Below are 25,733 nucleotides of genomic sequence, written 5' to 3'. Positions count from 1 at the left end.
TTTGTTTACATTGCATTATTTTGCACATTAATTACTTTGATACCACATTTATTCTGTAAAATGTTTTTGTAAAGTTTGCTTTTGTATATTCATTTACCCTGGTTTCTTTTAGTTGTCAAACAAAGACACCAGCTATTAGCTTTAATGAATGTATTGATTGGGCCCTTTTTCAGTTTTGTTTCCTGTGAGGTTTTTACTGTGTTAAAGGGGGACTGAGTAGCCATTTTGTGTGTTTTGTAGTGTGGTTTAGGTCCCCTTATTTTGCTCTGAGTAGGCAAATTCAAGTATTGTTTTAATTCTGTTTGGTTTAGTTGGTTGGTTCATCGTTTGCCTACATATATGTATTATAACTATTTCTTGTTGCTCCGCTCTAGGCTCCCTGAAAGTCCAGTTTAGCCCCACATAGGGTTTTTTTTCTGGCTCAGTTATTGTTGATTTGAATTATTCATTAACTATTCAATTACTCCCTTAATATTGCCTGCATTTAGCCCCCTTTTTAACTCTTTTGTTAAGAGTATCCTAATTATTGTCAATAAAATCTCTATATTTGATACAGCTGTCTGTTTCCAGTTTATCCTGGTCTTGCATATCGAATATCACTCGTTTACAACAAGGCTGAAGTGGGCTTCTAATTCGCAGCTTCTGATTGGAATTTCCTGGTCCACTTTGAAGGCGACATAACACCTGTAGATGGCGTGGTTCGGTCTTCAAACTAATAAATGCAACAAAAAACCTAACAAATAGGGGGAAGACGAAATGAGAATAAACAGAAATGGTCATTATCTGATACAATCCTGAAAACTGAAAAAAGGTCAATTTTCACTTCATTTGGTTTTGTGAAATCACCCTTTTTTCAGTTTTCACAAATAGAATAAAGGTTTCACAAATCAGAAACTGTGTTTTCATGAATCTCTGGAGTCTCATTGTTAACCTAGTCCAGATTTGACCTGGACCTAAACCAGCCACCATCCAGTTCCCAAGCCAAGTCCCTAGAGACTAAGCGACAGTCTATCCCCAAAAGGACATGCATTCATTTAATATAAGTAACAATTCAAAATAAAAAGGAATACGTTTAACTTCTCACCCTACTAAAAATGTCAATATTAAGGCACTATGCAATTCCCCACCAACAACTTTAATCAGATAAGACATAAAATGAACGGCTGTCAAATTAACAGAATGCCCTGAAATACACTATGGACAAGGATAAACAGTACAGGCAGTCATTGTTCTACATACACCAACACAACGTCAAGAGAGAATGAACATAAAAATGAAATACATAGATATGAATAATAAAATGAACTGAAATAAACTATAATTAATCAATGAATAAAGTGAATCAATTAATCTGAGCGAAAAACCTATATCATATGTGAAAAACTTGGTAACAGTGTGTCTAAAGTCGACATGCTTTATGCTTTAAGTGATTTGTGTTGATGATTTTTTCAAAACCCAATCTGTCCCGTGGTTGGAAATAACCGTGACAGGTGTTGAAGCGGTAGTGTCTAGCGATAGGGGATGTTTGACTGGGAGATCCCCCAACAACGGCCAATATTGATATTTGCCGATATAAAAATAGTCCTGATTTTTCTCAGCTCATCATTGAGAGTCTTCAGATTTTTGAATCCAGTTTCTAGATACTTGTAGAGTCTAAACAGTCAGTGGCTCGGGAGGCTCAGGCCTTTTCTGGCCCAAGGTCTGAGACCTTTTTGACCCACGACAGCACCAATAATGCAGTTAATTTGGGTTAGCAAAAAACATGTTTTGTACACGGAACAAAATGCTGTACCTGTTCAACCAAACTGGCAATTTAAATGGCAAAATGAGACTAAGATACCTCTATACTCTCATTAGGAAAACAACCGCACAAGTGCACATCATTTTGGATGTAACAGTTGCTTTAGCGAGGCCAGTCTTTAAACTAGATATAGAATTTTAGCGTGGTATAATCAACTTTTTGCATACTAAATTTAGGCTTTCATTCCAAAGAAAATTGTTAACCACAAATTAGTCCCTTGTTTGAAACTGTGGCCTCGTCAGCTGCTGAAAAAAAACAAAGCAATTATCCCACTGATAATGAACCATGATCAGAAATCATTTGAGACAATCCACTTTTAATTCATGTTTGCAGAAACAGAACAAAGCAAACGGTACAACAGAAATCAATCAACGTATTGGACCCTTGTGTAAAGTGATGGCACAAAGAGGTGTGGGAACTTGGTATGGTTAAATGAAAATTGACAAACTGACATTTGCGCTTCAGGATTTGCTGAGTTTTGGTACAGGAAACTGTGAGGTATCTCTTTTAACTACATTTTTAAATTGTTGAATTAACATGTCAAAATTACACCAATGTATTTTATGTATGTATTAACAAAAAGTTTGACATAAAAACAAAAAATGGCCATGAAATATTCATGACAAGAGTCTGGATCAATCAGAAACAGAGCCTTGATAACTTTGTGTTGACCTTCTTGATGATTTTTGCTGAAGCTCCTGGTAATGTTTCTGAAAGGTGAAAGATGCAAACAATGTAAGCCCAAGCGCGTGTTACTAGACTTTGAAATTTTGTGTTTGTATTTGTGTGTACCTTCAGATTGTCGTAGTGTTTCTGGCTGCTGCAGTGGAGATCCTTGGCGGTGCTCTCAGTCAGGTAGAAAACGGAGCAGAGATTACAGAAGAAACCTGATTTGGGGACTACAAACTCCTGACCTGAAGAGGGAGACAAAAGTGAAAGTGAAGCAGAAGGGAAAAGCGTCACTAAACATTTGCATATCATATTGTTATCCAATAACACGTGGACATGTGTGACTCACCAAGGGGGTTGTTGGGTGTGAACGCTGGAAGTTTGAAGTCAGCAGCTACAGAAGGAGACTGAGAGCGAGATCGCTTTGATTCAAGGCCATCAAGCTCCCTCCTCTGTTTACTCAGAACTAATAAAGAGAAAGAAGGACCCGTCAATTAGTTAATCCATGACACACAGAGGTTTGAAAGTAGCAATATATTTCTTAAATGCAAGAAATCAAAGAAATAGAGGAGGAGGAGAATTACTGATAGCAGAGAGTTACATGCGAACATTGTTATGAGAAAATTGCTATAATAAGAACTATGTTCATCATTTGCAGCCTGAAATGTCATCCTCTTTAGAGACAATTTAAAGACAGATGCCACAGAACACTATAAAAATACTACATCTATGTTCATATGGAAATTGCCAGCATCCATCCATCTTTTGGCTGTCTGTACCTTTAATATCCGCCCTGCTCCGTCCTCCCTCCAGCTGGAGCTCCTGCCCAGCAGAGGCAGTGTCGATGTCGGCTTGGCACGCTGCTTCCACCTCAGCTGTCTCGTCGACCTCCGGCTGACTGTCACTCGACGGTTTGGAGGGATCTAACGTGGAGGAAGCTTCGAGTGAAGAGGGTGGCAGTTCATCAGTTGGTTCCTTTTCTTCTTGTTTCTGGTCTTTTGTGTTGACTGGTTTTCCCCTCGTAGATTGTCTCGCTGTTGTAAAAGACAGTGGAAGGTGAAATACTAATAATTCATATACAAAACAACAAACAAAAAGACATCTGTTTAGTGTAAAGCATAAAGGGACGCCAACTCAATACTTTAGAGCTTCATCATTAGAAAACAGTGAGGCAAAGGACTGCCAATTATGTAATTATACACTTTTTAAGACTAGATATTGGGTAATGACATGACTACATAATAGATATAGGTGTGTGTGTGTGTGTTACCAGGGGTCTGTCTTGTTCTCTTGGCTCGGCCTCTCGTCCGGGGTGTTAAAGCTCCCTTTTCCGCCTCATCTTCCACCTCGTCTACTGTCACAAAGTTCGTACTTTCCTCTAAAAGAGGAAACGAGAAAAAGTTTAGAGATTTTTTTATCGAGGCTTTATGTCATACTCCAGTTTTTCACTGGTCATAAAATGGTCTGAAATTAATTTGACCTACAAAAGCAGACCAGACCATCAGCAACAAGATTGATTATTTCTATAGTTATTTTAAATGCCTGAAACCACTGGTGGGAGGTAGGTGTCAGACGAAGCCGTTAACTACATGCTGTCTTTATTTACATTTTCCAGGGCAAACATTTTAAATGAGTAATACATATGACTGTTAAAGAAAGCAGGATGAGATTTTTTGTCCTCACAAACAGAAGTTCCTCACAGGAGCTTTAAATGTTGTTAAAAACAGTATGAAAACTAACTTTCAAAGATATGGGACACTTAAATACAGGGATAGAAGCAAAAACTACAACAACCAAGTTGAAAGCTGGGTTTTGAGCAGAGACCTTTACTAAGTACCAAGTTGTTTCAATTTCACTTGGAGACCATTCGTAAAACAGAGCTATTATAAAGTGCTCTCCTTCATGTATACTCTAAATATGCCTATGTGTATTTGAAATCTACTGTGCGGAATAGGACAAACCTGTGTCATCGTGTTTGCGCTTTGCAGTCTGTGAGGTTTTCTCAGGTTGCTTATTATCCGGCTTTTCTTCTTCATTGTCGCCAGCTTCATCTAAAGTCTGAAACCCAACAGAAAATCTTAAGCATCAGTGTTTTCAATGTGAAAAGCATTTTTTTTTCTTTCTGAATATTAGCTTGAGAGACATTTTTTCCTTCCATATACCGATTCCAATACCTTGCCTTTGTATTGGCCTAAACTCAGTACCAAAATTACGGGTACAGCCCACAAACTGGTATCGATATAGGTATGCCAATATTGGTATCGGTATTGGTAGAAGAATTTACGTGTTTAGATCTGGACATTTACCTCCTCCTGACTGAGGGGGCGGGTCTCCTGCATATTCTGTTCCTTTCCTTCAGTCTCTTTCTCTACAAACTCATCCAGAGTGACGAGTGCAGATAGGTCTCCCTCCAGGACCTTCTCTAGATTCTCTTGTACATCAGCGACTTCATCTGCCCCAATCTCATCCAGGGTCACCAGCTCCTGGCCATAAACCTCATCCTTCCTCTCTCTTTTCTTCTGCCCCCTTGTCCCTCCCCCATCGCCTTCTCCTCTGCTGCTGCTCTGGCTCCTTTGCTCCCTCTCCTCGGACCTCTTTGCTTCCTGTTTCTTGGGGAACTGCTTCTCTTTTGAGCCAGCTTGATGCTTCCTCAGTTCTTCCTCCACTGCTGTGTCGTCAGGGTAATTCTCCTCCTCGTCGCTCACTTCGTCCAGGTTCCCCAAAGTGCTTGCTGAGAGTTTTTTCTGAGGTTTGTCCTTCCTTTCAAGTTTGACAGTCTCACTCTGGGATTTGATTGGCGAGGTTTCCTCCTTACTTGTACTAGATCCTTCTACGGAGACAGACGGATTATCATCTATTATCTGATGGACATTTTCCTCCTTGACATCAAATTCTTCAGATGCCTCTGAAACTGTGGTACAATCTTCTTTTCCAGTTTCTTTTCGAGGAGTTTCATCTTTTGTCTTAGATTTTTCCTTTCTTTCTTTATCAGACACCTTTGTGGCAGTCAACTCTTCCTGAACTTGATCGTCTTCCAGAGAATCTACGATCTGAAACAAGGGTTCCTCCTCCTCCTGTTTATTGATTTTGGTTGATCCTGTCTCATCCTCAACAGAATCAAGGATCTGATAGGTCGTCTCTTCTTCATCAGCCACTTTTTCAGATGCATCTTTGTCAACCTTTCTTAATGTTGCATCTTTTTTAGTTGTTTCAACCTGTTTTCTTGGTCGTCCCCTTTTTCCTTTTGCTCTCGTAGTGGGCCGTTCATCCCTAAGAACCTCTTCATCCACAGAGTCGAGTATTTCATAGGTAGCATCCTCCTCATTAACATCTCCAACAACTATTTCAATCTTCTTCGTTGGTGTGTTCTCTTTTGGAGGGCTTTTCTCCTCTTTCTTTGGTGTTTTCTCCCTGCTTCGTGACTCTCTGGCAGGAGTATGCCTCCTTCTTGTTGGTGTGTCTTCTTTTTTTGTTTTCTCACTCGAAGCATCTGGCTTACTTCTTTCTCTTCTTCCTCTGGTAGATCTTGTTGTGATGGTCTGTTCCTCATCGACAGTCTCCTCTTCCACAGAATCTAAAATCTTATATGTAGCCTCCTCTTCACAGTCTGTTTTTCCAGATGCCTTTGTGAGATTTGATTTAACTTTATCCTCCTTCTTTCCTCTGGTACTTCTTCTTCTACCGGACTTTTCTGTGGTGGTGTCATCCTGAACAGGATTGTCTTCAACAGAATCTACTATCTCAAACACCATCTCCTCAGAGACCGCTTTGTCTGCAGTAGTGTCCATCTTTGTCCGTGTCTCACTTTTTTTATCCGTCTTCTCTTGTGTCTTGGTTGATTTCTCTCTCTCTTCACTTTTGGGGGCTGAGCTTCTGGTGCCACTCCTTCTTGAAGGCCTATCATCTTTTCTAGCAGTAGCCTCCCCTTTCTTACTCTTTTTTCCACCCTTGTCGGTCTCTGACTCCGTCTCTGTGGTTGATAGCGGTTCTTCCACGGAATCAATCACCTGATATGCGTCTTCTTCTCTGGGCCCATTGTCTTCTTTGGATATCTTCTGACTGGGCTTTTCATCTTCTACCGCAGTCTGATCAATTGAATCCAAAATCTTAAAGGTTTCTTGTTCAGCAGCATTAAGGTCAGGGTATTTTGACTTGTCTTTGTCGTGATCTTCTTGCAGAGGCTGAATTTCATTTGGGATTTGAGTTTGTTTGCTTCCTGCATCTGACGCTTTGAAATGATCTTCATTATTTGTCTCTTCATTTCCTACTCCGTCCTTAACTTTAGTTTTGTCTTCAGATTTGTCTACTGCTGGACATTCATCTTCCTCAGGAAGCTGCTTTGCTGTGGAACTGTCATTTTTGACAAGGTCTTTCTGACCGGAAGCATCTTTACCTTTGCTAACACTGTCATGCACTTTGAGGGAACCATCCATTTCCATTTTACTGTTCTCCTCAGTTTGGGCTTTTTCTTCAACATCAACACTGCCCAAGGCCTCTTTGTGTTTGTCAGTATTATTTTTCCCTTCCTCTTTGTTTTTCTTCATCTGTGCTGGTGTTTCTATTTTTGTCTCTTGCTCAACAGTTTCTGCAGCAGGGCCCGCTGCTGACACTTTGAGGTCAGACGTAGCCACTGTGCTCTCTACGTCTTTGGCCTCCACTCTAAGCTGCTCTGCACAAGTGTCCATTGAAGCATCGCCAGATGCTGCTGATGTTATCTTTTCCCTTTCTCGTGCAGCAGAGGACGAGCGGGCCCTACCGGAGGATGCAGTATTTGATGATTTGGTTAAAGATTTTGTACTGCTTGGTTGTGATTTCTGAGAAGGGGAAGAAGGAGTTTCAGTCGACATTGGAGGAGAAGACAAGGTAGCTTTCCTGGCACTAGAAGAGGATGAAGGTTTGGTAGGAGATTTGGAGGGTTCAGATGAGTCCTTGGACTTTTTTGGTGATTCAGAGGTTGAATTATGTGTGGAACATTTAGTCGACTTGGATGTGGAAGATGAGGAAGAGGGTGGGCCCTTAGAGTCTTTCGAAGACCTCGTTGAGCTCCGTTCCCGAGCATTTGAGTTTTGCCTCTCTTTCCTGTCTCTGGAGGAATGCTCCGATGCGGAGGAGCGACGAGACCCACGGCGCGTGTCTTCCACGTCATCACCAACTTCATCAACAGTGACAAAGTCTTCCATGTTAAAATTTTGCACGTCAAAAAGATTAGCATCTGTGGAAACTTCTGGATCCTGGATGGAGAACAAAGAAATAGTCAATTACTTAAACAATGAATCACAGAATCAATATTATGGCAATTAGGTAAAGTTTTGACCAATAAATAATAAAGGAGTTGTTTACCATCCTTTGAGGAGCATCTTCAGTAGTTGTATTTCTAGAGCTTGTGTTGCTTTTGCTGCGGCTCTAAAGAAAACACATACATGAGAAATCATTTATGAGGCAGGGTTGAGGAGTAACGTAAACATGCACATCTATAGTCACCCTTGGCACATTTGGACACCAATACATTCTATACCAACGCCATACCTTGGTTTCAAAGAACATTTAATGTTTTGAGCCCTGAAGCTTGTTAATCAATGGCAGTAACCACAACATCTGCATCTACTCCTCATATTTTTTATTACGGTTCACCTAAATATCTTGTAGCTTGAGCCACTGAAAGCTGTGCTTTGTAAATTAGAGATTCAAAGCCTGGCCTCACCTCGTCCTCCTTACTCTTGGACCTGGTTCCTCTAGTTAGTCTGTGCTGGCGAACTGCCACCGTGAGAGCCTGCAAAATTTCCGTGTTAATCTGAGGTAGATCTGCGAAGTCCTCTTCAGGCACGAGCGCTGTGGATGAAGGGTCAGGGCTGGAAGCAGCATGGACAATGTTTTCACTGCTAACTGCTGATGCAGAAGTCGCATCAGTTGTGGAGGCAGACGTTGTTAGTGACCCCTCTTCCTCCTTAAGCATCTTTACATCTTCCTCTTCTTTAGGACCAATAGTGGAGTCCATGGGGATCTCAGTTTCCGGTTTATCAACATCCTCCATCAATGCTGTGCCACTTGCGGGGGTAGCACTTGGTTCTGATGCGATGGGCTCAGAAGTAGTGGATCCATCAGGGGCACTGTTTTGCAGAGCAGGCTGCGACACATTATCCAAAAGTTCAGAAGGAGAAGGCTGGGGTTGACACTCCAGAGACGGGAGCTTGGCTTCGACACCGACAGAGTTCGGTTCAAATGTTATTGCCGTCTTACTAGAATCTTGCAGGCGCTGTTTTAGGCTCTTCACACTGAAATTAAAAAGAGCAGGATTTTAAATTGCAGTCTGTATTACTGTTAGTAAGCATTTACACAGTGGTATACTTACCTCTCAAAAGATAGAACTTTACTCCTGGAGAGAGAGAAAGAGGAGTTGGTGAGTTTCTACAGTCTAAACAACCATGTAAGAACTATTTTAACCTCATTACATACCCCTAACTATTAAAATGACATGCATACCAAGGTGCCATCTTTTTGGAAGTGTTTGCACATAACGTGTTTTTCTTCTCCAGCACCTTTGTTACACTGCTGGGATCAGCCATCTCAATGCATATCTGAGGTAGAATGACAAAGAGTGGCAAGAGAGATAGAGAGAGGAAAAGGTGGAAAGAACAGAAGCAAAAGGTCAGACAAGAAGAGCCCTTGTACTAAAAAATATGCAACAAAATTATTATTACACGACATGGAATATCCAGACCTAGCTAGATTTGTTATTGTGTATTAAATTAACATTAATAAACAGGTCACGAAAGCTAGATGGTTTGTGTTCTTGTACCCTGTTGGAGAGTGGTAGGAAGTTGACAAAGGCTGCGACAGACGCCACCACTTCTACAGCCACACTAATGACTTCCATTGACGCCTCAGAGATCTTTACACACAGCAATCGCTCCTCCAGAGAGTTTGGATCAGGAGCTCCCTAAAAAACCAAGACATAGTTGGATTAAAGGACCAGAGATCCAAAGATTGACAAAAGATTTACAGGAATGATTCATGACTTACCGCGTTGCTCCATTTCATCAGGCTTTTGTACATCATCTCCTGCAGAAAGATTACAAGTAAAGGGTTGTCATAGATGCCCCCAAAGCGCATTTAAAACATCTTACAGCCGCCATGTTTTATTGTCTATACCTCACTGGATTCAGGATGCATATTCTGCAAGACAAAATGGACCCTTATTGTGTGGCCCTTGACAGAGAATGGATTTGCGATGTGATCTTCGACAAAACTGCAGCATGTTTCCCAATCATCAAAAAACACAAAGGCCTGGAGATGAAGAGAGGAAAAACGGGAATTAAAACAAATTCAACCACAGCCCCTGCTAACAAAATGTGATTCCAATAATGCCAGTAACAGCCTACTTACCCTCCTCTGCAGGGGCAAGACTGTCACACTGTAGTACAGGGAGTGAAGGTTCCAATTGGGGAAATATGGCGACACCAGCTTGGTCACATCCTCATGCTTGAAGTTTTTTTCTGGCAAACCAGTCAACATGACTGTGTTGAGCATTGAACCTTTGGCCTTCTGCAAATTACAACATCGAAAGCCCAAAGTTGAATTCATGTGTTGTTGTTGATTGGAATTATAATTTGAACCTGAAACCTGCTTACCTCAATGTCCTCCATGTCTCTGACTGTCTGGTGCTCTTGAAGGTAAAAGTAAACAAATTTAGTCACCTTACTGATGAAGTCAACAAGGTCAGAGACTTGTCAGAATGAAGAGAAAGGAGGCTCTCTTACCTGGGATGATGAACCAAGGAGAACTGGTAGGGAACACGAAGGGACTATTTCTCATTGTGATCCAAAATGGTGAAGAGCTGCCCTGCGGAACAACCGAGTCTACTGAAGGTACAGTTACCCCGTCAAGGACGTCCTCGCTGTCCGGCAGAGCGTTCTCAGGAAATCTCGGTGCTGCACAAAGATAAACATTTGTCAAAGTTAGTCATTTTTTCCTTTTCCATTTTAGCATTATGATTGTTGTAAGATATCAAATGCCAAGTCAGTTGTGTTGCCGACCACTGAAAGCCCTGCAATAACATTTTAACTGACTACCTGGTGAAAATAAGTCTCTCCAATCCTCAACCCTCTATCACTAACCTGGTTACTCAAGTGAATATAGACTATGAATAAGCTAGAATTACCACCTTGCAGTTGTATGCCTCCGCCAATAATTAGCGTTGGAGTTCTGGAGTTTCAGGTTTCGGAAGATCTCACTGACCTTGACCTTTGACCACCAAAATCTAAATCACATCATTCTTGAGTCTAAGAGGACGTTTGTGCCAACTTTTATTATAATTAGCGTAGACATTATTGAGTTAAAACCAGAAACGTGTTTAGTGAGGTCATAGTGACCTTGACCTTTGACCACCAAAATCTTATCAGTTCATCTTCAAGTCCAAGTGAACACAAATGTGAAGAAATTCCCTCCAGGCGTTCCTAAGATAACGCATTCACAAGAATAGAATGGACATGAGGTCACAATGACCTTGACCTTTGACCTTTAACCACCAAAATCTTATCAGGTCATCCTTGAATCCAAGTGGACAATTATGCCTTGAGGAAATTTCTTCAAAATTGACACTTCTGAGATATCGTGTTGACAAGAATGGGACGGACAGATGGTCGGACAACCTGAAAACATAATGCCTCCAGCCACGGCTATCGCTGGCGCGGAAGCATAAAAACCAAACCATGGCATCTCTGACGGGATTCCTAAAACAAACTTACCGAGTGATGTACAGCCACTGGTTGGTATTTTCAGCCTGTGGATTCTGTAACCAGGAGGTTGTTTCAGAAAACTGTACCAGGCCCCGATCCGATCAGCATCGCGAAAGGAGTCAAACTCTATAAATACCTGGAAAACACACACACACACAAATAGTAAGACACAAAGAAAAACATTTTTCAAATGCATCTTAATATAAGTACACATATGGGTGCACTGCTACCTTGTTGAGGAGAGGCAGAAAGTTCCTGACAGAATCAATCTTTTTTAAAAGTTCTCTGAGCTCCCTGATCTCACTCGGTGAAATGTTCCTGATGAAGATAGTTCTCGCTCCTTCATCGTTCACAGGCTGCAGCAAGAACAGGAGGCGGAAAATCAAACCAGGAGTTAGTAAGACAACAGAGACATGTCCACAACCGCAATGTACAGTTGCACTAAATGCGTTTTTCATGTATGGACATGAAAGAAAATATAACTGTAGGTCTTCCCTCACGGTTATTCAATGACAGTTTAAGCTTTATCTGGTTAAATGTAGATTAGTGTAACTTACACAAGTCATCAGGTCCATCAGTGATTTATAAAATTCCAGCTGGAACAGAAACAACAGAGTAGGCAGTGTTACAAAGCTAAGGTAACCTTAGGTACACCATTCTCCTCTCACATCAATAAACTCAAGACTTAATGTGCGTTACATGCAGCGTGTCTGAGCTACTGCTTTCAAACAGTGGAATTTACATGCTTACCGGTGTCATTTCAATGTCGCTGTTCACTACACTGAAAGACAGTTGAGACCCTTTCAAAATAAAAGGTTGGCATTTGTAGCTTTTCATTAATTGTTGCAGATTTTCCATCGTGTCCATCAAAACGAAGGCCTGAGCAGGAAACGAGAAATAAAAGTCATTAAGCGCTTTTATTTAGAAACCTACGATTAACCAAACCACTGCAGATGAATAATCTGGTGCCTACAATGTGCGCCTGAGGAACAACATAGATGGTGTCATCTCTATATTGAAATCCAAAAGGAATGAGCAGATTGGCAACATCAGCCTCAGTGTAGCAGCCGTCGTCATTCGCCGGCAGGTTGGTGATCATCAACACCTTGAGAGGAAGTTGCAAAAACTGGGAAATGGAAGAAACAAAGAGAGAGGGAAGGATAAGGAGTTAATCTGTCATTCAACATTGTGACATTGCACTAAGCATCAGTATTTAAAACCCTTTTGAAACTACATATTTTACTGACACTCTTCAAAAAGCAGTATCAGGAACATATTAATAAAGGAGTTCCTGTACTGCTCCCCTGCAGCATATAATAACTATAAGGGAACTAAGTTAGGGTCGCTCTCTGTTGTCTTCACTAATCTGCAAGTGCAACTATATATAAACATATTTTTAAAACTACAACAATCATGTCGAAATATGGGTGTGAAAAATCATATTTTAAGCTTTGCAGTTTTCTGCAGTGATTTTTCTTTTGTTTGATTCTGTTTCGTTGCACCACACAATTCACTTCACCGTAGACAATTGTGTTTTTACAATTGTGTCAATATTTTTGCACATCCGCGTCGAGTCAGATATTGTTTTAACTGCTCATTAGTGAGTTGAATTTGGTCACATTTTTAAAGGGTTCTTCCTTTGACCATGCTACAACCTTCCATAATTCTTTGTGATTTAACAAAACCTACTTTTGCTGCCTGCCAGGCTTTTTCCTCGAGACACACTGGAAGAAAGACAAAGCAAATTCAGAAAAAGAGAAAAACATTGATGATGACAAAGACGATCAGACAAACTGGGTCTCTGGTGGATATCTTACCGAGTGCTTCTGTGCACAGATGCTGTTGTACCATCTCCCCACGGGTCAGAAGGGTGCCATCAGCAGAATAATGAATGACCATTTTCTTCTTCTTCTTTCCTGCACCCTTTGAAATAGTTGTGACGGAGGTCACAGCTGGGGAACTGCTGCCAGCTTCAGAGGCAAACATGTAAATAAAAATGAAGTTTGTCAGTAAACTGAAAAATGTTCATAAGATCCAAAACCCTAACTGATAACCTTAACATATCATATATATAAAAACTGGTTCAGTTAGGTGCAAACATCAGCCTTCCCCATAGTATCATTATTGTTGCTGCTAATGCTAATAGTAGACCTTATCATTACCTCAGCCTTTATCATTACTCTGCTTCTCTCACTAATTTATTTATTTTGCTTATCTTCACCCTAGTCTACCACTATTATTGGCATTGTAACCATAAGTACGTGTCTGTTGTTGTTCATGTAACAAGGACATATGTTGTTGTTGTAACAAGGACATATGTTGTTGTTGTAACAAGGACATATGTTGTTGTTGTTGCTCTCTTTGCCTGTCTCTATCCTGCATCTCCCTTCTATCCCATTTTCGGCCCATCCAGTCGAGGCAGATGGCTGTTCAACATGAGTCTGGTTCTGCTCGAGGTTTCTGCCTATTAAAAGGAAGTTTTTCTGCCAATGTGCCGAATATTGCTAAGTGCTACTCATGGTGATTCATGTTGGGCCTCTCTTTAAATAACATAACAAAGAGTCGGTCTAGACCTGCTCTTTTTGTAAAGTGTCTCGAGATAACTCTGGTTATGATTTGGCGCTATACAAATAAAATTTGATTGATTGATTGATTTGAAATTCAGTTAAACACATTGGTGAACCGTTAGGTCAAAGATTTACACAATGTCAAAAGAATACACCCCTTTCCCACCAAAATTTTTTTTTTTTCGAAACGGGAAGACATAAAACGCTAATACATGCCGATTGTCTCTTTTCCCATTGCCAGTGAAGTATACTCCTTTCGGTCTCTTTTCTGCTGCGTCACCATCTGACATCAAACACGCGCCGGAGACAGGGTTAGTAAACAGTGAAGATGTTACGGTGGTTAGGTCTTTGTTGTATCTATTACTCATTCAGTCTGTTCATCAAACTCGGCAACCAATTTGGGATGACGGAGCATAGCATTTGGGGGTCAGATGGTCGAAAAGTTTGCAGAGGGGAAATTAATACCCCAAGAAGAGTTTGAACTAGTTGGCCGGGTCCAGATCTGCAGGTGGTACCTCTCATATATTTCCACACATCCTTTGCTTATCACACATATCGTTGAGGTCTCTCTGGAGTCTTTCCTGACGCTTCCGCACAATACGAACTTTTGGTTTCACTCTGGTAATGCTGAATGCTTTCTTGTCCTGTGAAGTACCTTCGCCGGTCGTGCAGGATTTCAGGTTGGGGAAGGATTGTAATCTTTCTTCAATCACTATAATACCAAAAACACGGGTGTAAACACCTTACTGTTATTGCTAAAACACAGACTTACCAAAAAAATTGATTTGGTAGTCGTTTAGCTTGTGCACTTTGTGGCCATGCCCTGGTTTCTGGAGACTGTACCAGCCTCTAAACCGATCAGCATCTTCAGATGACTTAAATTCTATAAACACCTGGAACAAACAAAAGGTGACAATTAAGACAAACAGGGAATATTTTTTTAGAGCCACTTCAATGCAAATGTTTTTCTGTACCTTGTTGAGAAGAGGCATGTAGTTCTTAAAAGAACCAAAATGTTTCAAAGCGTCCCTGAGTTCCCTGCCCTCTGCTGGTGGAATGTTCTTGATGAAGACTATTCTCTCTCCTTCATCATTTACAGGCTGCATCCGAAACAGGAAGTGATCCATTAGCAGGGGGGCAAAGAGACACAGATACTGTCCACATTTTATCACCGTAAGTAACATATGTTTTTGGAAAGTCTTAGAACATGAAGATGAATGACGTACAAAATTTAAAGCATTTTACAAATGGAGGAGGAATTACGTGTGCGTTACTTACAGACTTCATCAGCTTCATCAGCGACTTGTACAACCCAAGCTAAAACAGAAACATCAAAGCAGGCAGTGTTAAAATACAATATTTTTCACAACGCACCATAATTTAACAAACCCTTCAAATCCCTCGTGTACTTGCTTACCGGTTCTGTCATTTTTTCCCAGGATATTACAGTGAAACAGAGTTTAGCGCCTTTCAACATAATCGGTCCCTTCATAGAGACTTTCAGTAAGTCACGTACATTCTGTAGGGTCGGCATCAGGGCGAAGGCCTGTGAAGAAAACCAGGAGTAAAAATTAACAACTACTTTTATTCACTTGTAAGTACTTTTAAAAAGCATTTCAGCTCATTCAGAGGGGTACAAATCGGTCTGGGGCTGCTTTCACAAAGATGTTTTAGACTGGTCTATAGTGTTAGGCCAGTCTTAATTTTCCTCATAGATTAATATAATGCAAGTTAAAAATAAAGACTGACTCATATTAAGCCAAAAAAATTAGACACCTAACCCCCAATTCTAACTCGGCTCTTAGATGTTACCATGGTAACAATCAGTGACATCTGCTGACGAGCGGCACCAAATTATGAACATGTTAGATGGTCCATTCAACAGTCGGATTAACACTGTTTACTGTTGCTGCAATTTTTTCCATTTGAGTTTGTTGTTGTTGTTGTTGTTGTTGTTGTTGTTGAATGAACTGAATTTGAAGTAAAATGTCCTTAAAACGTCCAACAGACAAACATTTTCTGCTGGGGTAAACAGACTTGAGCGGTAAGATGCCGTCACTCCTTCTGCAATTTTTTTTGTTTTGAAAAAGTCCCAATTTACCCAGAATTCAACGCATCATAGTCCTGCTTGAGATAGTCGAGAACTAAACGGTTTTGTGAAACGGATGAATTTAGACATCTATCTGAAGTCTGACTATGGCTTACATATAACAAATAGTCAAAGTCTATCTTTGTGAAACCAGCCCCTGATACAGGTATTAGTCGTGTGTCTATAACTTTAAGAATAAGAATGCAAAAATATTACGACAAACGATTGAAGGGGCCGCTATCACAAAACATTTTCCATTAAAGACTTAAGAGCAAAGGCAGAAACATGGAAGTAGTAAACCAATGCAGATAAATACCAAGTTAGCCTGAGGAAAAACAAAGATGTTGTCATCCGTTTGTTGAAACCCGAATGGAGCGAGCAGATTGGCGACATCCCCCTCTGTGTAGCAGCCGTCGTAATACTGCGGCAGTCCGGATATGAGCACCTGCTTCTGACCAAACTTGAAAAACTGGAAAAATGAAGAAAATTTAATGAAAAGCAAGTAAGTTTGGAATAATAGTTTAATACAAGAGCGCTTATTGTACTCAGAGCCTGCAGAAAAAAAGGGTTAAAACAGCCTCCTGCAGCCCAGTCCGTGATCAAAACAACCCTTATGCTCCATATACATCCATTAAGGACATCAATTATCATTATTTACGAATCATATGAGGGCAGAAGCTTCTATCTTCTGGTAATTGAGCACTTAACACAACAGGTGTAAATACTGTAGGGCAAGTGAGGGAACCTACTTTTTGTGTGAAGCAGGTTTTCACATTGAAGCATCCTGTGAAAAAAGGACAAATAAATATTAACCATATAATCAAATACAAGATTTGTGAGACAAATGCAGTGTGAATCTTTTTTTTACCGATTTTCTTCGTATCCAGTCGCTTTTCCAACATTTCCCCAATCGTCAGAGGGGTAACCACAGCCAGATAAGGAGGCTGCTGCTTGCTCACTGCTGCAGCTGTTGGATCAGTTGTCACGGACAAAGCTTTCTCAGGATCTTTAAAAGAATCATTGAATTTAAGAAGGATGATTCAGTATTTTAGATCAAGTTATAACTCAACAGAGAGGAAAATAAGTCATGATCAACAAGAAAAACAAAGGGCTAGATGAAAAAAGCGATGCAATTTGTTATGTTTTCACAGTTTTATGGAGGTTTACTACAATTACTACATTAACTTGCAACTGCTGTAGGGATATCTACAGCTTTAGCTCATTATCCAAGTATATAACCATGAACATCTTCTGTAGAACCAATGATCTTAGGGCGAAGACAAACAGTTACGCTGGCGATTAGAAAAGGTCTCGGACATACCTTCTCCACCTGGCATCAGTGGCTCCACAGCAGCTTCATTTGTGTTCCCTGCAGCCTGTTGTTGCACTTGTGAAGCTTCTATCTGGGTCTCTGGTTCTTGTGGCGTGGACTCTGCTTTGACAGAGGTTTCAGTCGGCTGGGTCTCTGTTCTGGTTGATGGTTGACTGTCTCTAGTTTGGTGTTCTGGTACAGCCTCTGTACTTGTTGTTTCTTTCCCTTTGCCCTCAGTGCAACTTTCAACTTCCATGAGCTCTGCAACTTCAACTCCAGTTACCACGACCTCCATTGGTTCAGCGTTAGCAGCTTTGTCAAGTTTTGCTTGATCCGTAGGTTCAGAAGCTGTTACATTTGCTTTTTCAACAACCTCAGCTGTGTCTTTTGGCACCGCCAAAGATTTTTGAATCTTAGTTTCAGATTCTTTGAGCTTGGAATTTTCTGCATCAGGCTGATCATCTGAAGCTGTAGATCTGGAAGGCACACCTGCATCCTTTGCAGCTGTTTCTTCCACCTTTCCTTTTTTCAGAGCTTCTCCTGTAGGCGGTTTCTCTGCTGGAGTTTTGGGTTTCTTCTCAGTTGAGACCGTTTCTGCTTGGGAAGTCTTTGCTTCAGCGACTTTTCCCTTGGGTGGTTCATCAACTTTTGCTTTCTCTTTCAGCCCCACTCCAGATTGTTTTACAGTGGTTTTAGATTTTTCAGGTACAGGTTTTTGTTTGGAGTCACCAGCACCAGGCTGACTCTCAGATGACTTTGATTCCGAGGGTGTTTTTGGCTTTTCCACGGCCGTTTTCACCTCTTCTTTCACCGCCAACTTTCCCGTTTCTGAGGTTTTAGCTTTCTGCTGGGTTGAGGCTTTTTTCGCTTCTGAAACTGAGTCTTTTTCTTTAGTGACAGTCGTTACATCTTTAGGTGTTGGGGGAACGCCCTTTTTATTGCTGGATTCAGGTGTGGACACACTGGACGAGGCAGGTTTTCTGTAAATAAAAGAGATGAGTCAAGCAAGAGAAAAATGGAGACAAAGTTGAGGTCATATTTTGGTAATTTGGTCATGAGTGTTTTACTATGTCCTAGATTGTAAGATGGCCTTCAAAAGGTTGAATCTGACCTTTACTCTGTGTCATCAATTGGACTCAATTAAAATGTGTTTGATTTGTTTTTATCGCAAAACACTGACAACAAATAAGAAATTTGGAATATATGAACTGTATGTTTTGAAAAATTAGTAATAACTTCCTTTCCACTGAGGACACTAATTAAGCAAATAACCCTGCTAAAAAGGGGTCAATATAAAACATATCTTACTTCCGAGGAGGCGTCTTTTGCTCCTTGGAAACAGTCTCCTGTAAACAAATTGCAGACATGTGTTAATGGGTATCATTCCCAAGGACAGGGAACAGAAAACAGAAAGAGTCTTATACCTTTTCTCTGAGCACAGCGACTGTTATTCCCTTCACATTGAGGAACTTTTCATCCTTCAATTTCTTAGCGTCTTCCTCTTTCTCAAAACACACGATAGCCTGCATGTGGAAACACACATATCATTGAGTTATAACAATCACCAAGAACATCTACACACTTGTAGCAACTTGGGGGGTTAAATCCATTTCAATGAACACTGTGTAAAAGTAGGTTGATGATACGCAAAGGAAAAATGTATTCCAGTTAGAAAGAATAGAAACAATATATGGTCAAAGGTAAACACAGACTCTTCACTATCACGACACATACCTCCAATCTGGACCGAAACAGTACAACTGACTTGGTTTTTCCAAAGGTCTCCACAGCAGAGAGCACCTCGCTGTGAGAGAGAGAACCAAGAACCCCATGTAGTTTCACCATTGTTGGAGGTGATGCTTTACCCGAATGAGACTAGAGAGAGAGAAAAAATGTAGACGTGTTGGACATCATGAATCGGCAGTGAAACTGGTTGTATCTCAAATATGTCTTGAATCATAGCCTTATGAAGACAGGGTTTCACATTTCTCTGATTCAAACACGCCAACTTTAGTCTTTGTGAAAGAACTTGCCTCGCTCCTGTGGACACTGGGTTTTTCTTTGGAGGGATTTGTTGTCGACTCCTTCTTCGCTGTAGCAGAGGATGCGGAAGAGGCGGTAGAAGACGATCTCTTTCCTCCAGCAGAGGGAGGAGACGAGGAGTGTTTTCGTCCTCTGGAAGAGGAGGATGACTTCATCTTGGCTAGCTCGGCCAGTAAGGCAGGAGCCAGAGTTTTAACTACGGCCTCCAGGTCGGACTGATTTGACAGGGACTGGACAGCTTGAAGGAGAAAGAAGAAAAGAGAGTCAGACAACAGCAGTATTTTGGTGGTCCTGCTTCCTTTTAACGGTCGACACACACTATGTCAAAGCTAATTATTTGCAGTTTCTCAAACCTGTTGTTTCCAGTAGTTTCTTAGCCAGGTTCTCTGCGCTGTTTTCCCTCTCTCGCTCAGGGGATGACTCCTCCGTGGATGATCGCCTCTCTCGTTTCCTTCTAGGTGACGATCGCCTCTCACGGCTCCTCCTTGGTGTCGACCGTCTATCGTCACTACTCCTTGGAGATGTTCGCCTCTCATGGCTCCTTGAACGTGATCGATAGCGCAATGAGGTTGGGCGGCTATACCATGGTGAGCGAGAGCGAGAGCGAGAGCGAGACCAAGAACGAGAACGAGAACGAGAACGAGACCGGGACCTAACAAAAAAATGGAAGAAATTATTTTCTGAACTCAATTCGATTATTCTTTCTAAATTCCTCAAGGTACGACTGAGAAGGGCCAAAGAGAAAATACATGCAGGAGGAACAGACTTGTAATTACACAATCTGGTTGTGAGAGGAATCTCCTCTCGTTACCGTGTAATGCTTATACCAGAATATTCTGCCACACAGACCTGCGAAAGTATCTGGAGCGTTGAGGCGATCGTGATCGACTACGACGTCTCTCCCTTCTACCCTCTGAACCACGGCGGCGACGTGGGCTGGGCGAGTTGGAAAGGGAGCGGCTCTCATGCCTGGTTTTCGGTCGACTATGCTGCGAAGTCCGTGCAGAGGTCGAGGTGGAAGGCTTGGCATCTTTACCTGCAGCCCTGAAGAGAACAGCAGCAATAGCATAGTTGAATGATGGGAATTGGTGCGTTTGCTTGCCGCGGTTGTGTAAACTAAAGCTAGGCTGACATTGTAAAGATTTTAGCCCTGAATTTGTTGCCCTGGACAAAGTATAGAATTGGGCCTAATTTCAATCAGATCAGTGAAGAGTCGAAGAGTCAAAAACTTTACCTGGGACCGAGATCAATCTCACCATCCCACTCTGGGTATCTGTAAAAAATCAATTCAAACACAACTATTAAAATAGCGTAAGGACATTTTTTTTGCATTAAGGCATAGCTGTTGTATTTTGGTGATTCTTCTCTTTTGACACTGAAAAACTGCACGGGTTCTGGTACCATTAATGACAAAACAACCACTTCAAAATGGACAATCCTGAGGCAGAGCTCTTAATATTTAAGCCCTGTGTCTGTGCAATGTTCCCATGACAGTATTGTGCAGAAGCCCCAGAGGGCACGGTTTTAAAGTATTCAGACAAATGGCAATGATTATCAACTCCGATTACCAAGATCTTTAAAGGGGAAAAGTAAAAAGAAAAAGACTAACTGTTTTCGAAGGAGTTTGCAGTTCTCAAGGTGGAGGGGGGTGTTCTGGTGTGAGATCCAATCCTTGAACAAAAACACACATTGCGTTAATTTAGTTTCCATTGCCATAATGGTGATTTTTTTTAAAGCTCATACTTTATTAAGCAAACAGGAGCCTAAAAAATTCCCTTAAACTCCGCAGATGGTGCCCTGTCGACACACAAGTACAAGAGTCCATTCTATTTCTCTGCTCTTGTTTGAACAAGTCAGTTTGATAACAAGCCAGTCTACAAAAGACAAAATTAAATGGTTTCTCTAAAACTTTAGCCTACAATAAACTTTAAAACAGGAACAACACACAGCAACAACAGCTGGGAGATTAGCAAAAGCGGCATTGTGTATAACCCATGGCTTTGATATAAGCCGATGAGTAATGACAAAAAAAAAAACATGTAAACAAGTATATTGACAAAATAACAAAACGAGGATATTACAATTTCGGCAACTCATTCAAGGGTTACAATACATTCAAATGAAAACAGGAGGGCCTGTAAAAAAAAGAACATTAGAGTTCTTCTTCTTGGGTCCTGTTTGTGCGATGTCTGGTACTTCAGTCTTATTTGGTATAATTGTTCCGAGGTTCACCGGAGGTCATCTGAGCAGAGATCACGATCAAGTATGGATCAGGACGTCACGGAAGGTGAGACATCTGGATTGGAGGCAGGAGGATGTGGAAGCTGGGGAGAAGATGTAGCTGGTGCGCCTTGTTTTTACTCATCCGTTTAAAAAAAGACATAAAATACAGTGTTTCAAAAAAAAAAAAAAAAAAAAAGAAAGAAAGAAAGAAAGAAAGAAAGAAAGAAAGAAAGAAAGAAAGAAAGAAAGAAAAGAATAAAATACAGATAGATAGATAGATAGATAGCATTGTTCATAAAGTATGACAGTTGCCGGTAACTTCTGGTACATCATATTTGTAGATGAACTCCTCCTTGGACAGGAAAATATTTAAAAAAATGTTTTAAAAAGGGGCAAGTTTGGCTTGATAATTAGCCATTTAAAAAAAAAAGGTGGGGGGAATTATACATCCATCAAAAACAGTTTAAGAAAACAAACTGAAAGGGGTAAACAGCCATCTTCCGTCATCTTCAGATGTTCTTCAGATTTGAAGATTCTTCCTCCTCGTGTTTCTAAATTTAACATCATAACAGCTCATAACCAAATAAGCTGGTGAGCTTGGGACAGAATATATTTTTTTGGATTGTTCAGTTGGCTAGGTTTCCAAGCAGAATTATACCGCACTGTAGGCTACATCCACGACACAGACAAAAAGCAGATACTGTCTCCTTCCATCGCATTAGTAAACTGAAACAGGCCTTTAAACAACCACGCCCTAATTTTACCATCCAAGTTTTTTGGGGGAAATGGTGCCCATCGTACATGGGGTGGTAAGCATCTAACTAGCATGTCATGAAAAATATTGATTACACATGAATCCTTTCAAATAAGCTTGAGAGTACAGCCCTCAAAACGTTTAATTACAACTCTTCAGTACTTCTCCACAACACAGAAAATTTTGCAATTTGAAATTGGCAATTTTACAATTAAAAAGGCGAAAAGATATCGACAAACAACCCACAATTTAACAATGAAGAAATGACAAGTCATCCACTCACCTTCATATTAGTACATTCTTTGTTACACAGAGTACAGGTATGTGGTAAGATTCTTGGCGAGGCAGCTGCATAGTCCTGCATCATGGCCGGAGTTGGCAGGACCTTGGAGACTGCCGCCTTTGCTGAAGCCTGTCTGTTGGAATTCAGCAGAGCCAAGTGATTGTATGTAACCAGGCCGAGAAGGGGCTGAGGCGGACCTGGAGGAATGACGATGGGGCGAGGATCACCAGGAATCAACAATGGATGGAAAGGAACAGGGGGAACTGAATTTGCAGCAGAAAAAACTGGAGGCCACTTTGTTTGTCCAGTTTGAGATACAGGCTGTGTCTGCTGCTTCTGGGTCTGCTGCTTCTGGGTCTCCTGTCTCTGGGTCTCCTGCCTCTGGGTCTCCTGCCTCCGGGTCTCCTGCCTCTGGGTCTCCTGCCTCTGGGTCTGCTGCTTCTGGGTCTGCTGACTCTGGGTCTCCTGCCTCTGGGTATGCTGCTTCTGGGTCTGCTGCCTCTGGGTCTGCTGCCTCTGGGTCTGCTGCCTCTGGGTCTGCTCCTTCTGGGTCTGCTGCCTCTGGGTCTGCTCCTTCTGGGTCTGCTGCTTCTCGGTCTGCTGCCTCTGGGTCTGCTGCTTCTCGGTCTGCTGCATCTGCTTCTGCTGTGTTGAATGTTGCTGCATTTGCTCCTTCTGTTGTCCCTGCGTCCTTTTGATATGTTCGATAACTATCGACCCCTGACCTTTAGTTTTACTCGAATCCGTTGTGTCACTGGATTCATTTCTGCCAATGAGCACAAGGCCAGGACGGCTGGGATCCACGCCACGAAACAGATTGCAGGGTGGTTTTGTTTTTGAGGTTGACGGGTGATCTATTTCTGTTTTTTTCAAAGGAACAGGCTTTAAGGCTTCAGACTTGAGATCTCTGATGTCTGTGTCTTTCTTTGGCAGAGAGAAAGAGCTCAGGATATTTTGGAAAGTCTGGTTTGGTGGGGTCTGAAATCGTTTTGTCTGATCACTGCTTGGAGAAGCTGCAGAGCTCAGTACTGAACTATAAGAGCCGAGACTTGTAAAAGAACTTGCATGCTCATGTGAAGCACCCATGGCACTGCTTTTCAACTCTGATGTATTTTTTTGCAACGGTTCTCGACTGAGTCTGTTAGCAGAGGTGTCCATCGCTAACATACCGCCAAACCTACCACTGATGTCTCTATCACTTTTCCTTCCAATCTCATCACCAGCCCCTGCCGTATATTTGCCAATATGTCCATAGTCAATAACTTTACTTGACTGGAAAACAGCTGATGAAGATTTCTCTTGAGGCATCCCTGCCCCTCCTGGACTATTCAAACTGTAAATGTCCACTCCACTCACTGTTCGGGTGGGTCGGGGTTCGGGGTAGGGTTTTGACTGAACTTCTGCCCTCTTGTCCTTCTGAAGGCGGATTTGGCGCAAGATGAACGGCAGATTAGCAGGAGTGATCTGGTCTTCAGGATAGGAGATGAGATGTTCCAAATCCTCTTTTTCAAGTCCAAAGCGGAGAAGGATATTAGCAGCTGATTCAGATGAGTATTTAGGTCGAGTGGACTCTGTAGAGTTTGCAGGTTTGTCTGAAACTGGATAGTCATAATCTCCTACCCCTGGAATTGACTGCATACCTTGTTGTCTTTCTTTGGGCGTATTAAACCTACCGTCATCACTGCTTACATAGCTAGACGAAGAAGGTTGTGAATAAAATTTAGAGTCATCAGCAATGGGCCGTTTGTAGTTGGATGACCAGTCCAAGGAGCTACTGCCACTTTCAACATCCAAGTTGTGTCTATGTCCTAGAGAGGCAGAGGTTGAGGACGTCGGGTATGAGGACATTCCTGGGCCTGAAGAGCGAAATTCTTCTCTTTGTGCACTGGTATAGCGAGTATCCTGGTCCAATGGCTGATGCATGTGTCTTCCTAGAAGCCTCACCTCCTCTCTAGCTCTGCTAATATGCATGTCTATGGAGCTCGCTATGTCGTCATCCATTGTAGCCCTGCTTTGTTCAGGCCTATAATTTATCGACTGAGACATCAGCGACGGGATCATTTGCCGATTTGCCGAGTTGTCAGGAATCATAGAGGAAGATCCAGAAGAACTAAAGCTAGAACCAGGCCCAAGAAAAGAAGATGCCCTCCGAGGGTCCCTCTCTGCCGGTGTATTTGAGAGTCCATACTGCCCCTGGGTGGAACTTTGGTTCCCGGAGGCATAGGGGTTATACAGGGGATGGGACATGGTGTTTGCGATCTTCAGAAGGTTTAATAGATTGATGGCTGCAGCAGTTGGGGAGGGGGGCGTTGTAGGTATGTAGGAAACAGGTGTTTTGGAGTTGGCTGCAAAGGTTGCGCCTTGGCTACCAACAGTGATAGCGTTGTTTATTTGCGTCAGGGCAAGCTGGGCTTTCAGTTGAGCCAGCCGCAAGGAGGCAGCCTGCTGGCCAATCAGGAGTGAGCTCCCTGGGAGCCCTCCAAGTAGAGGGCTCGTTAGGGGCCCCGGAGTAGAAGAATGGGTACAGCGCTCCGATAGCAATGTAAAGCTGAAAAGTTAAGAAAGAAAGGAAGGGATTATTGAACGGCAATTTACATCAGCTACATGGATGGGTAGAATCAACCATCTTGAAGGCTGGAAGTTGACCACTTCGGTGCTTCCTGCTGGACACAGTCATTGCATCTTTTTCACTTCCTGGCCTTCACTAACAAGAAAAAAGGGAAAGCAGAAGCAATGACACATATAGAGAACAAGAAATGCAAGGTTAATGCTGTCAACTGTGACATCCAGAACACACAAAGGACACAAACTGGTTTGGTTTCTTTCTATGCAACTTTGGTAAAAAAAAAAAGTGATGTTTGGAAGCAGAAAGACAAAGCATTTTACAACATCTCACACCGCAATACCACTGAATGCTAGTGCTGAATGCTATTAGGGAGTGACTGACGAAAGTAAAATTTTATCAGAGCTAGTGACCATTTCACTAGCTTGCAAATGAGCTATTTGACCACTGTCTCCTCCACAGAAGGACATTCTGTGAAGTTCATTCTGTGGTGGTAGCTGAATTGAGTTGTTCATGTATTGCAGTAAAGAAGTTTTGACTTCTGGAACGTGGCGGACTCGCTGATCACTGACCCAAATCTCTTTTGGGTGGGATGAGCGAGGGTGGGATGAACGACACAAACCGAGTAACTTAAAAAACCTTCTCGTCTTCTCATTACAATCGCCCACACTTTTTGTCTGAGGAAAAATCTACA

At 41.8% G+C, this 25,733-nt stretch overlaps 1 protein-coding gene across 1 annotated transcript; it reads right to left on the bottom strand.

Annotated features, from left to right (window-relative positions):
• Positions 1–1,914: 1,914 nt before the first annotated feature.
• On the bottom strand, positions 1,915–24,509 carry LOC138601182 (microtubule-associated protein futsch-like). The gene is made up of 41 exons (XM_069672761.1): positions 22,477–24,509; positions 20,826–20,887; positions 20,451–20,489; positions 20,066–20,260; positions 19,570–19,868; positions 19,207–19,454; positions 18,908–19,048; positions 18,598–18,696; positions 18,482–18,519; positions 17,183–18,153; positions 16,730–16,867; positions 16,611–16,645; positions 16,178–16,330; positions 15,190–15,318; positions 15,051–15,089; positions 14,747–14,872; positions 14,545–14,665; positions 13,023–13,175; positions 12,895–12,929; positions 12,179–12,331; positions 11,956–12,084; positions 11,763–11,801; positions 11,436–11,561; positions 11,215–11,341; positions 10,228–10,398; positions 10,099–10,133; positions 9,854–10,012; positions 9,620–9,754; positions 9,491–9,529; positions 9,267–9,407; positions 8,951–9,045; positions 8,820–8,843; positions 8,172–8,742; positions 7,811–7,873; positions 4,777–7,701; positions 4,432–4,528; positions 3,741–3,848; positions 3,250–3,504; positions 2,820–2,936; positions 2,594–2,715; positions 1,915–2,511 (listed from the first exon to the last, which is right to left on the bottom strand). The coding sequence occupies exons 1-41, from the start codon at positions 24,475–24,477 to the stop codon at positions 2,437–2,439; spliced, it is 10,728 nt and encodes a 3,575-aa protein (XP_069528862.1). The 5' UTR covers positions 24,478–24,509; the 3' UTR covers positions 1,915–2,436.
• Between the last annotated feature and the right edge of the window lie 1,224 nt (positions 24,510–25,733).

The sequence above is a fragment of the Semicossyphus pulcher genome, unplaced genomic scaffold (assembly GCF_022749685.1).
Source record: "Semicossyphus pulcher isolate SPU_LCO1_2020_fin unplaced genomic scaffold, fSemPul1.0.p SCAF_21, whole genome shotgun sequence".
Classification (NCBI taxonomy): domain Eukaryota; kingdom Metazoa; phylum Chordata; class Actinopteri; order Labriformes; family Labridae; genus Semicossyphus; species Semicossyphus pulcher.
Note: the sequence above shows the minus strand (reverse complement) of the source record. Positions and strands in the feature narration are given on the sequence as shown.

Excerpts from the sequence above, each read along its gene's own strand:
- LOC138601182 (XM_069672761.1), bottom strand. The coding sequence starts at position 24,477 with ATGGATGACGACATAGCGAGCTCCATAGACATGCATATTAGCAGAGCT. Across the intron at positions 19,455-19,569 it reads GAAACTACTGGAAACAACAG|CTGTCCAGTCCCTGTCAAAT; the intron begins GTTTGAGAAACT and ends TTCTCCTTCAAG. Across the intron at positions 9,408-9,490 it reads TGATGAAATGGAGCAACGCG|GGAGCTCCTGATCCAAACTC; the intron begins GTAAGTCATGAA and ends TTGGTTTTTTAG.